Here is a 14,435-nt window from a genome sequence, read left to right on the forward strand (position 1 = left end):
AGAAAAAAATAGACAAAACATACTGTAGTGGCAAAAAGGGGAAATATTCAACAGATAAATAGAAATGTGACAATAAAATAATGAGATGTGTTTCCATTTTTTCTCCTCTAGTTCAAAATCAATCTCTTCATCCCTTACATGTATGTATAGATCTCTTACAAACTGAAGAATATGTATACATCTCTTACAAACTAAAGAAAGTTTCTTTTTCTACAGCCACAGCTCAAGGTATGTATCTACTGCTTTCCTCAAACTCCATATGATCAGGCTACTTCTGTCACTACTTCACTGAAACAGTCCACAATGCCATTCACAGCCACCCAATTCACCAACCATGAAATCCAGTCTCTTCTTTGATTAAAGCATTTGAGACATGTATATATACTCCTTTCACTTGAGATGATCTTTGGATTTTCTTGACACCACATTTCAGTATTCTCAAGCCTTCTTTCTCTACAACCCCATACGTGTTAGTGTGCCCCAGGAGTCTGAAAAAACAACCCCAGCCTAGACAATCTACACACACACACACACACACACACACACACACACACACACAATCTGGGCTAGAAGGAGTCCTGTAACTAATGGCCAACTAATTCTTTCAACTTGGCTGTCAACAGATACCTACAAGCACAATTCTCCCATTTCCAATTCCCCTCACCCAAAAGCTCTGGTATCCCTATCTTAGTGATGCCACTATCCAACTAGTGACCCAAACCAGAAATCTGGTATTGTTACTTTCTACTTCTCTTTCACAAGAAATACCACCAATTTTACTTACATTGTTCAAATCTGTCTCCTTCCACTCCTCTCACCCTAGTTCAGATACTCATCAGCTCATGTCTGTAGTTTTTCAAAGCCCACCGTCTAGCTTTTAGCTTCATTCTTTCCAACTAACACTTCAGGCTGTTGCCAGTGATCCAAAATGCAATGAGGCAAGTCTTTTAGCATAAAAAAAGATCCTTCAGATCTTCACAAAAGATCTGTATCTTTTCATACCCCAGCACTACCTTGCCTCCTTAAAGTGGCATGTCCTCATATCTCCAAATATAGTTCTCTTTGAATAGAATGTCCTGCTCTGCTTAGCAAATTCTCATTTCTCCTTCAATAACCAGTTTAAAGAAGTTCAGTTCAAAGACCACCTCACTCCTGAAACTTTCCCAAACATCTCCAGGCTGAGGCCACCACACACAATGTGCCTCCAATACCTCTATTTAATTTCTTATTGTTACCTAACTCTCCAAAAGCTTGTGAGCTCCTTGATGGCAAGAATTTTCCATATTTTGTCAGGGCAGTCTCACAATGTTTTGCTCATTTAGGCACTATATAGTTAAAGACCAAAGACACCAGAATCAGTCTCATTATTTTATAGACACATTACATTTATTCAAAAAGACATATATAACTAACTCAAAGATAAAAAATAAAGCTAACATTTGAAGATTAGGCGAGTTTCATGTTACAGAATATAAAGCTGATAAGCAATTGATAGTTATTTTTAGAAATTATGTATATAAAGCACACACATTATAACTTGTGGCTTACTAAGTCTACCCTACCTTTATGAACAATAATTGTGTAATAACTGTATTAAGTATAGTTTAGTTGGTAAGTGGAAGAGACAAAGAAGTGGGCCAATCCAAATTGTTACATATGAGCTCTTCTGATTTCAGAGTGAACTCTGTACTGTTCACCCAAGCTTCCCAAAGTGAGTAAATAAATAAAAGACCAAAGAAAAATCATTTCACTTAAGATGATTATCTTTTCATATAAACTAGAATGAAAAGAAACAAGAAGCTAAAATAGGATTTACATTTCCTTAACTCATTTTTAAGGCAGAATTTAACCATTTGCTCAAGTCAAACTGATTATATGAAATTTTCAGTTTGTAATGGCTATTAACTTAAAATTGTATCTTTCGACTTAATTTATTCTAAATTCTGTGGCAATAAGGTACTTTTACAAATTGCACTTTTTTTCTTTACAAAAAGTACTTTAACATTCCAAGATGTTAACATGATTAAAATTGCTACCCAATCTATAAATGTCAAAAACTATTATAATAACATGGTGCTATGTAAACCGACCTGGGTCCATATGGAGGGGAAAGAGTGTGACCAAAGAAGTGTCTATATATATATCCATCCAACTTCTCAAACACTCCATCATTATCTACTTGATATTCCTTCATGTCTTTAAGATAATCTTTAACATCATTAACAAAGTCAGTGAAGAGCTTCTGATCATGTATAAAGATACCATTTAGGAAAAATTTATTGATGAATTGATCAAGTTCTTTCCAATGATGAAAACTATCCAGTTTTTCTAATAAAAACCTTTCAATTAACTGTCTAAATTCATCTATCCCTACAGGATTCAACATTTTCATATTAAAAAGGTTAATGGATTCCTGTTGAGCACATTCAAATACACCAGAACAAGATTTTCTGAAAGAATCATAATTTTCACTACAGTCATGCTCAGCACTGCACTTCTGTGAATTTGTATTTTTTCTAAATTCTTCGAAGTGAGTTGGCTTTTCTTTCCTTCCCTCTCTTTGCATAGTAGGGCCTTTATTCTGGTTTTGTGTACGTGCCTTATACTGTGGGTGTAAATATTCACTAAAAACTGTCGGTTTTTTCGCTGCTTCTTCTTTTGTGGCACTAAATCTTTTATTGCCCTTTTCATCGAAGATATTCTTGGTGGTATCTTTGAAATGCCTGAAAGTGGATTTAACTGAATCTGAAAATTTTTTCAGATTTTCTTTCACAGCTTCTTTAGCCTGTTTAATTTTTTCTTTATGATGCCTCACAAACTCCTTGGTAGAATTCTTCATGGCATCAAATGTTTCCTTAACTGAACCCAAAAATGTTTCCTTTGATTTATTTTTAGCCCTGTGGTTTCCTCTGCTCCCTTTCTTTTTTCCATCGGTTTCTTGTTTTGCATTTTGATCTTTTGCCTCAATATATAGTCTTTCCCACAAATCAGAACGCTGCTGTTCAAAATTTAGCTTCTGCTCCAGTTCAGTGAGTCTTTCCCGTAGGACTTCTATTTCCTTTTTTTCAGTCAATACATTGGGAGAGTCTGGGTTGCCATATGACTCACTAGAGCTTAACTGCTGGAGTTCCACCTTTAAAGCCATAGTTACTAGTCGTTCTCTCTCCAGTTCCGTCCTTAGCGTCTTTGCTTCTGCCAAAAGCGTTTCCCTCTGATTAAGGAAGCTGTGTGTCTTCAGCTTTTCTTCTTCCAGATGCTGCTTAAGTTTCTGATTTTCTGTAACTAATTCAGTACCTGTTCCTTTATCTTCCAATATCCTAATCTGTTCTCTTAGTTTCCTTAACTCTTCCTGTAATAAAGATAAGGCTTTTTCTTCCTTCTCCAGAGATATTCTTAAATACTGATTTTCTGTATCAAGGTTCTTTTTCTGAGTTTCAAAAGCCATCTTCTCTTCTTCAGTAAGGGCCCAACATCTTGCAAGATTTTCCTTCAAAGACTAAGTTTTTTGAAAGAGAAGAAAAATGTCAAATGCTTTATTTAAAAGCTCAATTCAAATCTTCAAAACATAACCCTAGGTAACCAATACTCATAAAATTTTTAGTATCTTTTTCTGCAGAGACTATCTTTTATGCAGTATATATATTTATAGAGTATATATATATATACATATATATATGTATTTCAATACATAAAAATCAGAAAATACAAGGTTCATGTGCAAGAATGCACAGTACAGAGCTATATCAAAATAATAACATAGCCCACTAGAAGAATTTAAAGACTGGAAAAGATGAGCTAAAGCCTGGTTTATCCCTAGTAAGATTTCTAAATCTAGATTTAAGATTTCTAAAAATAGAGCTAGGGATACTTCTCATTAGTGTTTATTAGTGACTATTGATTATTTCCCACATAATCATATGAAAGCCTAATGGTTTCTCGGCCCACCTGTAAGTCAGGAGAAAAGGAGACTGGTCTATCTTTGGACTACAGAACTCCAATCTCTCCTGAGAAGTCTCCTAAACAGAATTTAGGCAGGACTAAAGGCTTCTCTAACCCTTGGGTGAAGGAGATGATCTTTTATAAAAGGGAAAATTATAGCTAGAGATGACTTGAGGATTTTAAAAATTCTATTTATATTCTCTGCACTCTTTGAAAGGAAAACATTTCAACAATCTTAGTCCTATATGAAATATCTTCACCCTGTGCAAATTAACATCCCAAAGTAAGTTCAGGTAAGTCCTCCTAGTTCTCTCAGCATTTCTTAGAGGACTGAATCCTGGTAACATTTTTAACTAATTTCTCTGATTTCAAATCATCTTCTGAAGAGACTATCACCAGATTAGCAATATAACTCTGAAGTCAGCACCCTTGAAAGAGAGGAAACCATGTTCAATTAGGTTTATGATATTTTGTTGCATTTCAAAGTAGCCTTGAATATCTGTTTCAACATATGTATTAGTAACAAAATTTCACAAAAACAGCAAGAAACTAAAGAACATGCTTAAACAGGCTAATAGTTATAGCATTATCCAGTCAGTTAAAATATCTTATAGATAAATCAGCAAATGATAAAACTTGTTTAATTTAAGACATTACTATTATCCCATTTGAATCAGACCAGAAAATCAGATATACAGAAACAAAAGAAAAATGTCCTTTAGGAGAATGACAGTATTTCCACTTGAAAAATAACTATCTGAAATGGATGGTTCACTATCTGGTTCATTACTCTTTAAAGAACAAATTAAAATTTAAAATTTCACAATAATCAGGGGTGCCTGGGTGGCTCAGTTGGTTAAGCGTCCAACTAGATTTCGGCTCAGGTCATGATCTCGGGGTCCTGAGATTAAGCCTTGAGTTGGGGCGGAGACTGGAGCCTGCTTGGGAATCTCTCTCTCCCTCACCCTTTGCCCCCCACCCTGCTCGTACTCTCTGCCTCTCTCCAAAGAAATGTTTTTTAAAATTTCATTATAATCATTTCATCTCCTCTCCATATGTAAAAGGAAACAAATTTCGTGTATCCAACAGAAGTGGACCATGAAGTAGTACAGACTAATGTAGCATTATCTTCAAATGCAAGAGCACAAGGGACCACAGAATGACTGGAGGATATATTCTGCATTCAGTAAACTCCATAATCTTAAAGTGTCTGATAAGTAAATCCCAGGCAGGTCTCCCATGAAGATCTTCAAAATCCAAACCACATTTAATAGATGGAGGTAAGAGGCCTGCCAAGAACTGACTCAGGAAGATCTATGTAGGGTCAGTCTCCTAAAAGCCAACATCATCCTACAGAACCAGAAACCATGGTGGTAAAGAAGAAAATGCCTACTCTTTTATAACATCATTTGATCAAGGTGGGAAAAACTACACTATTTACAAATAACTTCAGTAGTCCCTGCCTGAAAAAAGACATAATCCAGATATCAAGTGGGATTCTGTCTTCTAAAGAAATATAATCATAACCCTATAAGGGGTACATAAATTGTGAGGGAAATTTGGGGGAATGTAAGAAAAAAGGAACAGTTTACTCTTCTACTGTGAATTTATCTACAAGCCCTATACCTTTCTTATGAAGAACCAGAGAGGAGACCAGCTATTACACTGGTCCTCATAAACCCACACAGGTTTATGGAAAGCACAGTCCTGCTGGTGTTAGGTGAGTTTAGGTAGGCAAGTGTAACATGCTGTCTCTTCCATCAGGCCTAACAAGAAACCAAAGAAAAAAGACCCACTGATTATTTCCCTTGATCAAGGAAAGATCTTAGAGAGGGAGTACAAACTCTCCTTTTTCTCACTGAAAATGTTTTGCTAGTTCTGTAAAAATAATGTTAGTAACAATGTTTTCTAATACTATTAATTTAAAATAATGTTAATTATAGTAACTAGAAATAACACCCTTGAAGTCAGATAAATTCAGCTTTGCCAATTGCTAACCTTGAAAAAGTCAACTTTTTTGAACCTCTTTCCCATCTATGAAATGAAGCTAATACTTCCTTAATTCACAGGTCTGTGGTGCGCAGTAAGAGAAGTATTGTATGTGAGGTACTCACAGCAGTGACTAGGACACAGTAAAGAATCAACAATTATTACAGTATTACTATTGCCTTACTAATCTGCTTTGTACTTTTATCTGAACAATCCAGTAATTATTGGCTAACAATTCTTTCTTAGAAAGTTTGTTAGTAGTACATACCTTATAATCTATAAAAGATTCTTGTTCCTGTTGACATTGGGAAAGATAATCCTTCATATCATTCAATTCATCTTCATGTATCTTTCTGACTAACTGCTGACGCTTCTGAATCTGAATTGTGCCTGAAAAATGAAAAATTTTATTAGGGATACACAACACACACACACACACACACACACACAAAAGAAACATTATAATGACCAAACATATAATATAATATAATACATAATATATAATATAATACATATATATAATATAATACATAAAACATATAATAAAACACTTAATCCTTATATATTTAATTAATTAATCTGGATAGGATCATTTTCTTCAAGACCAGCATTTCACAGTTGTATAAAAACTCTTATTATATAAACAAAAGAATAAGTAAAATCTCATGGTGTCATTCAACAAGTGGTGGTAAATGGATGTTAATAAAAATCAGTCCAAGGTTAATGTATACTTTTTTTAATTTAGCATACACCCAGGGACGTTTAAGCACTTCACTATCCTTTTGACTAAAACAAGCCAGCCTATGTTGCCCTTAAAAAAAAAAAAAAAGAAAGAAAACGTATATACTGTGTCTAATCCTACGATATCAAGGGCACTCAAGTTTGTTGTTTTTGAGAGATTGTTGAGGGACATAAAGTGTTGTCTTCAACAGGGAAAGAAACCATATAATCTATTCATAGGATGTAAGTCAATAAGGAAAAATAAAAACATCTATCTTTTTCTCACTATATTTTGCTTAGTAAATGATGTTACACAGCCCAAAACGTACAACAAGGGAAATAACTGCCTGTGATTACCCACCGTTCTCACAGCCAAATCATGTACAAGTTCTGCATTAGTTAGGTCTGTACTAGAGTACCACCAACCCCATCCCTGCAGTGATGAAGTCTTAAACCAACTAGGATTCTCTATATTTTAACCCCAAAAACCAAAATGTTAATTTGCCAAGACATGCTGTTCACATGCTGCTTGCTACATGCCTCATGCATGAGAGAAAGGAAAAAAACAAAAACACTGAATCAAAAAATAAGGCAAAAGGCATTTGGCAACCTTGACCTTAACATCTACCAAGTGATATATTATTAATATAACACAGGATTTTGTAATGAAAGTTTACTATGTCTTCCCTACTGCTAAAAGAAGTTAACTTTCAATTTCTTCAATAATCTTGAAAAACACTAAGGAAAACTTTTGCCAAATTACAAACAACTGTTACCAGTTATCATATTCTTCTGTTAAGATTCATTTCCTCTCTTTCAATTTTCGAATTTACAAAAGCATGGTAGATTTGTCTCAATATTACTCAAAAGAATCTCAGATTATTTTTAATGCTGAGAATTCATTTGTATTTCCCACAATAACAGAAAACCTCTCTTTACAAACTGCTGACAGGATGAATTCTTTCACCCGCTGGAAAATAACCTAAAACTACGTGTTGAGATCTCAATTTGCCCATGTTGGACAACTGTCTTTATGTGGCTTTTATTTATCTAATAACTCTTGGTTTTTTCTTTTTCCTACATCTTCAGCCACCTAACTATAAAGTGTTACCACCCAAGGTACAATCTTCGGCCTTCATGTCATGTATACCAATCTGCCTATCTTAATCATAAAAACCCAATTTTTGCTATCCCTGCTGTCTAAGATTTCTCTTCTGAGTCCAATCGTACCAGAGCTTCTGGCCAATACATCCAGCTGCCTGTTGGGTGCAATTCTGGGAACATCTTCATGAAAAAAATTGAACCATAACACCTGCCCTAAACCATTTTAGAATAAAGTTGAATAAAAACAACCAAACTGTGCTCACCATCATATTTATCATCTAGCAAAACTTTCCTAGAAACACCCCCAATTCCAAAAATAAAGCACACCCCCAATTCCAAAAATAAAGCAGTTAGCACACTTCTTGGAATTTAAAAAATAAGCCACTCATATCACAAGTTATGTTTTCCATTATTACTTCAGTGTCCCTTATTTCACTAACCTTTTCTCCACCCTGACCTTCACAATAATTGTCAAGGCCTTGATCATCAACTGCAGGATTACAAACACTCTTAACCGTCTTAATTTTTCCCATTCAATATGCCTCTTTGCACTTTTCCTCTAAAATTACCATGAGGTCACTCTATAAATCAAACTCTTACCCGGATTCCAAGATGTTTTACAACATTACACCAGCCCATGTACTCCAATGTTTTACTCCACTATTTCTCTACTCTGCTGTAGTCCAGTCAGTGTTCTCCTTGCTCCCAAACCTAGCAAAGTTTACTTTCAGGTTGTCAGGTTCTCAATTGCTAGAATGCTCCACTTTCCTTCTGACTAGCATAAACGTTAAGACCAGACCCTGCTCAAATTCTACCACCTTCAGGATGACACAGTAAGTATAGCTTTGGGACTATAATTCTCTTTTCTGTGCTACATAGCTTAGCACCTAGATATATTCTGTTACAGTGTCTGAAGAGCAGGATAACCTATCAATACTTAAAGTCATTAATTCCATGAGAAAATCAAATCAACTGAACTCCACCGTTGACTTAAAATATGGATAGCCTACAATGTAAAGAAAGCATACGGAAGACAGGTGCTTCATACATGAAGGTTTTTAACTTTTGTAAGCATTTTCAGAACCTGAAGGAGTAGCAAATACCTATAATACACTGTTTTACTATCCTCAATCCTGTTAATTCTCCCCTCCTTCTGGGATAGATCTGATTCTCCAAATTTATAAAGAGCTGAGGTTGGCAAATGTCCTGAGTAATTCACTTAAATAGTATGTTTTTGTTAAATAATTAGTAAGCAAACGACTGATTATGGAGTATGCAATGACTAACTTCATGGTGCATGAGAAATTCAAACTGGCTCTGAAATCAACTCAAATGAGCTCTTGAAGTGTTGAGATCAGTGCCAGAATTAAGGGAAAAAGTGATGTCCTTTAAACAGTGACCCTGAAAAACTAACAGTTTTTATATGTTCACTGAGCCAATCTCATCACCACGCAAAACGATTTCATATTACCCAGGCTTTTCATATTCTGAAAGGATAATTTTAAAAAGTACAGGAAAATGTTTTATTAGATATAATCATTGAAGTAAATTTTACAAGTAACCAAACTCTTATTTAAACAGAGCAGCAATTTCTCAATTTTGAAAGCACTCCTCTCTACATTCTTCCTTCTACAAAATACTTAAAGGTCATGCAATTGGTAGTTTTAATGCAATCTGGATTAACATTAAATCGCTGTCCAAATTTTTTAGTAAGAAAAAAAGATTAAGATAAGACCTTCTCCTTTGTTAACTCCATGTTTACCTGTGGGGAAAAAAATCATTCTCAAAAATACATTCATACATTTGTTCCAACTAGATAATAAACAAAGGTATGCATATTACTTCAAGTCAAATCTCATTATAATAACCTTCAAGGAAGGATACAAATTATACTATCTCAGTATTAAATTCAAGCAGGTATCCACCAGGAGTCTAAATGCTTATTTTTGTCAATATAAATTTAAACAAGAAGAAACATATTTTACTAACTCTGACTTTAAACAAATATTGTCTTAAGTTTCTTCTAACATTACACTATGTATGTTTTTAATGCATCCTTTCCACAAATTAACAAAGGGTACATGTAACTCTTCAATTTTTGCATAAAGAAGACATTGTTGAAAGGAACTAACAAAACAGGAATATTCTAAAAGTTAAACTGTGGATCATACCAGCAAAAAAACCTAGAAGTACTTCATGTACGGCAAACTGAAATTTGTAAAATTGACAAGATCTAAAACATCTGTTTAAAGTGTTTTTTTTCAAAATTTTAATACAGAGTGTGTGAATGAGCAGGAAGTTTTCAGTTCTCAGTCTCATCTTTGTACAGACATGTTGAATAAGACTCAATGGTAAGGCTCCCCAATGAAAAATTATACCACATGAAATTCCTTCCTCTTTTCATCCAAGACACTTTTAAAGGGTTTGCATTAAAGATAATCAGTATACATAAATACTAATAAGGAAAATAACAAGCAAAGTTTAGGGGCACCTGGGTGCCTCAGAGGGTTAAGGGTCTGCCTTCAGCTCAGGCAAAGAGGCCTTTCCCTCTGCCCTTCCCTGCCCCTCAAGCTCTCTCGCTCTGCTCTCTATCGAATAAATAAAATCTTTTAAAAAAATTAAAAACAGGGGCACCTGGGTGGCTCAGTGAGTTAAAGCCTCTGCCTTCGGCTCAGGTCATGATCCCGGGGTCCTGGGATTGAGCCCCGTATCAGGCTCTCTGCTCAGCAGGGAGCCTGCTTCCCTTACTCTGTCTCTGCCTGCCTCTCTGCCTATTTGTGATCTCTGTCAAGTAAATAAATAAAATCTTTTAAAAAAATTTAAAAACAAAAAATAAACAAACAGGCATGCTAAAAATCCCTACATTTCTTAAATAAATACCATCTAACATAAGTGAAAACAGCTTTGTGAGAAAGGTAGCACTATGCCCATTTTCCAAATGAGAAACCTGAGGCTCAAATAAACAGCAAGTTTTCCAAGGTCATATATTTAATGATGACACTGAAAATAGTTCCCAGAATTCCTCTCTTAGCAAGTGCCCATACACACGATTTGTTTACGTGTAACCAACTTTCAAATACTTACCATAGAAATGCCCAAATCCCATGCTGATTGCAATCACCAAAGCAAGTATAACACACTTATTCAGACCACTGCTGAACTGGCGTTTACACAACTCCTTAGAAGGTTCAGTTTCTTGTTCAGGGAGTTGCCGTTCTTCGGATTCTGAACTAGAAACAGTCTTCTTCCTAGCGCGGCGGCGTCTAAAAGCAGGACTAGGCTGATGACTGGTTTCATCACTACTTGATTCGTCGTCGCTAGGCTGGGATGAAAATACTATTTTAAAAAGAAAAATGTAAATATTAATAATTTTAGAATAGCTTTTCCAATAAATATGATTTAGAATAATCAATGCCATTCCTACGTGCCCTTTTACGTAAGACAGCCAAAACCAAAAACAAACAACACAAACAAAAGCTCAAGCTTTCAAGTTTTTCAACATAAAACCAAAACAGAAAAGATTTCAACCGTGATACACAAGAATCTATTAATCATGTTCTGTGCCTTTGAGGATTTATCTGGTTTTATTTTTTTTAACTTCTCTTCTAGTTTACACTGTTAGAACAATCATTCTCATAGCCTATTAAATTTCTTTGCTATTACAGCCATAAACAGATACTGTTTCTAGAAAGAAAAAGAAGCTCTCTTCTTTCAATTTCAAAAGGAGGTAATTTAAGCTCAACTGTTTAAGGAACACATGGAGGTATATGAACAGTTCCTGCAACTTACAAAGTACAGTAACTACCAAAAGTTTTCTTGGGTGAATCTGGACCCTAGTTTCATTTCCATCCTTTGAGTCCACAATCAACGTTCAAAGCACTATAGTTTAACACAGGTTTCCAGAAGTCAGATGAGCCCTTCCCTTCGACTGCCACTCTTACTAGAAGGTTATTAATTTTACCCTCTAGTAAATATGTCAGCATGAGGAAGTGACACAACAGCTATCTCCGATATTAAGGATTAGTCTGGTGCTGCTCCTTTATGAAAAGAACAGTAAAGAACAACAACAAAAAAATCCATAAGAAATCTCAAGTCCTGGAAATATATCTACTAAAAAATCACCTTCAGTTTTTTTAAATGTAGACCTTGTTAACACTGTTCTACCAATCAATAAACTACATACTGACACAGTAAGTTAGATGGCTCAGTAATAATTTCCACAGGCCAGTTATAAGGAAGAAAAAAAAAAGGTACTAAAAGTAAGGATAAAACGTGAACCTCAATTTGATACAAACAACTCCAAACAACAAACATCCATGCTTCAAAAAAGCAAAACAGTTCTTCAGAAGACAGGATATCCATGCCACAGGAAAAGTTGGTGACTTGGGTTAGGCAGTACTTTTTAAAGATGGGTCACAGAGGTTCTGGTTAACTTTCACACCGACAACACCAAACACAAAGACAGAAAGAACTACTGGATGAATGATTATTCCTAGTATTTAGTTATACAGATGCCACTGAGAGATCTTTTGGTCATGACCCTTATGCCCATCATGTTTATCTGGTTATTCTTGATCACTAGTTTTTCCCAGATGCCGTCGCCTCAGCTGTGAAGTTATATTTCTTGGACAAAGAGAAAGAAAGGAAGACTTAAATAAAGCATTACATAATACAAAGGCATTCAAGATTATGGCTGGAGTATTTAAGTCAGACTTTCTGACAGTATTAAGATGGGTAAACGTAAAAACAAACCATCTGTCAAAATTCCTTAAATAAATTTAATTCTATTGCCTTCATCATAGATTCTAAGTAAACAAGCCAGCCTAATCCATATTAATAAATTCGTTCCTTATCTAATGCTTCCATCTTTTTTAACCCATATATCTGACAGCTCAAGTATTTTGATTTTTAAATTTCTTTCAAAACTTAATTTGGCCCATAGTCCAAGATGCAGGCAATGCAAAGGCATGCAATAAGCTTAGCCAGCTTTATTATAAGATCAATTTGAACACCTGTTTAGAGTATCACAGATGACAACAGTTATCTTTAAAGCACTAAGTAAATAGTAAATGTGACTAGGCACACTCAGCTCAAGAAAAGCTGATCAGATTTAGTCACACCACCTTGGAAAGCGAGTTGGCTAGGAACATGGTGTTTCAGCTGATCATCCCATCCCCTTATGCATTCAGGAATCTTCCACAGCTTCTCCCACCACCTTTCTTTTGTGAATAAACAGGAAAAAATATGTATAAAGCTTTATTATAAAGACTAAAAAGGAAAAAGAGAATTGAAAATACTTATTTTAATTATCACTCAACATTGTTATTTGTGCTCCATCAAAATTGAACAATCACGCCTTTAAAAAAAAACATATGCAAATACAAACTTTTCTACAACTACCAACTTTGCTTTCTTGGGGGAGACTCCAGTGCAAGGGAGTGGCTAGTATTCTTAAATGAACAAAAAGTATATCGCCACAAGAATCTAATTTAGAAGAAGAAACAACTTGAAAACCTACAGAGATGGAGAAGAAGGGAAAGGAAAAATAAAAATAACCAGGCAATGGGGAGTAGGGGATTAACAAACCAAAAAAATAGGAGAGGAGGTGAGAGAGAATGTAGACTCTTTGCAACTGATTTATATATATAGTATTTTCAACATAATCCAAAATGCCATTTTTTAAAATTATTTTATATAACACTTTCTTTACTGAAATAATTCATTCCTTTAGGAGAGAGAGAAACGGATAAAAATACTCCTAGTAAAATATTTCTCTTAACTGAAACTGTAAAATTCCCAAGAAGTCCAAGTTCAGAAATGAGATAACCACCAGAATAATGTGCTTTGAAGTATCCAAATTCCTGAAAAAATTAAGTTTGTAGGATCAATTTCTTAAATATCTGCTTGGACCCTTCTGCAATACTCCTGCTTCAATGTGACTACTTTTTCTGGCCCATGAATATCCTCAAATTTAACCAGCATCTATGGTCTTCCAAAAAAATAAAGGAAAGAAGGAAAGAAAGAAGACTACTTGAATACAGCGTGAATCCTAGATTTAAACAAATAAAATAAAATTTGACAACCAAAAAAGATTCTAAAGTCAATCTGTTAGTCCTTGTAATAAATATACTACATAAACCATTCTGTAAAAGGCTGACCACTAAGAATGCCAGATGAGCATTCAAATACTTGAATAAAGTGTTTTTAAGCTCTTGTTTACAGCCAAACTGATATACTAACTGAAAATAACTTGCCATTAAATGAGATAGCTAAAAATCTTTACTTGACCTTTTATTAGCTTGAAGTGGAGTAACAGAAATTCCATTGTCTGATACTGGCAAATGTAAACATAAAAGAATGGTAAACTCTAAGAAAATGATCTGAAATAAACACATCCTTATTTTTGCATCAAATTAGGATATTTTGGAATCACTAGCAGTGTTCCAACTTGTCTTTCTCTCAATTCATTCCTGAGTGACAAGTATTCGTTAATAACTGTGCGTTAATTACAGCTTTGTTTCTTTTATTTCCCTTTGTGTCTAAATATTTATGTGCACCTTGAAAGATGTTACATATATCCCTCAAGCTGAGCCAAAGAAATATAGAAATGAATTAGCTCAGGAATTCACATTTTAACCTCCAAATCATTGTCTGAATAGTAGGCATTGAGTGCCTTAAATGTG

The 14,435-nt window shown here is 34.7% G+C and overlaps 1 protein-coding gene across 3 annotated transcripts in view; it reads right to left on the reverse strand.

The window, feature by feature from the left end:
* CCPG1 (cell cycle progression 1) overlaps nt 1-14,435 on the reverse strand; it is a 39,388-nt gene that overhangs the window by 941 nt on the left and 24,012 nt on the right. For 2 of the 3 annotated variants that reach the window (XM_080807685.1, XM_080807686.1), the window contains exons 6-8: nt 10,837-11,088; nt 6,197-6,318; nt 2,091-3,496 (exon numbers count right to left, since the gene is read on the reverse strand). In XM_080807685.1, coding sequence (XP_080663811.1) covers nt 2,091-3,496; nt 6,197-6,318; nt 10,837-11,088 — 1,780 coding nt within the window. Of the gene's footprint in view, nt 1-2,090; nt 3,497-6,196; nt 6,319-9,487; nt 9,515-10,836; nt 11,089-12,875; nt 12,972-14,435 lie in introns of all 3 variants that reach the window. The other variant, XM_080807684.1, reaches the window with a different exon arrangement.

The sequence above is a fragment of the Martes martes genome (assembly GCF_963455335.1).
Source record: "Martes martes genome assembly, chromosome: 7".
NCBI classification, from domain to species: Eukaryota; Metazoa; Chordata; class Mammalia; order Carnivora; family Mustelidae; genus Martes; species Martes martes.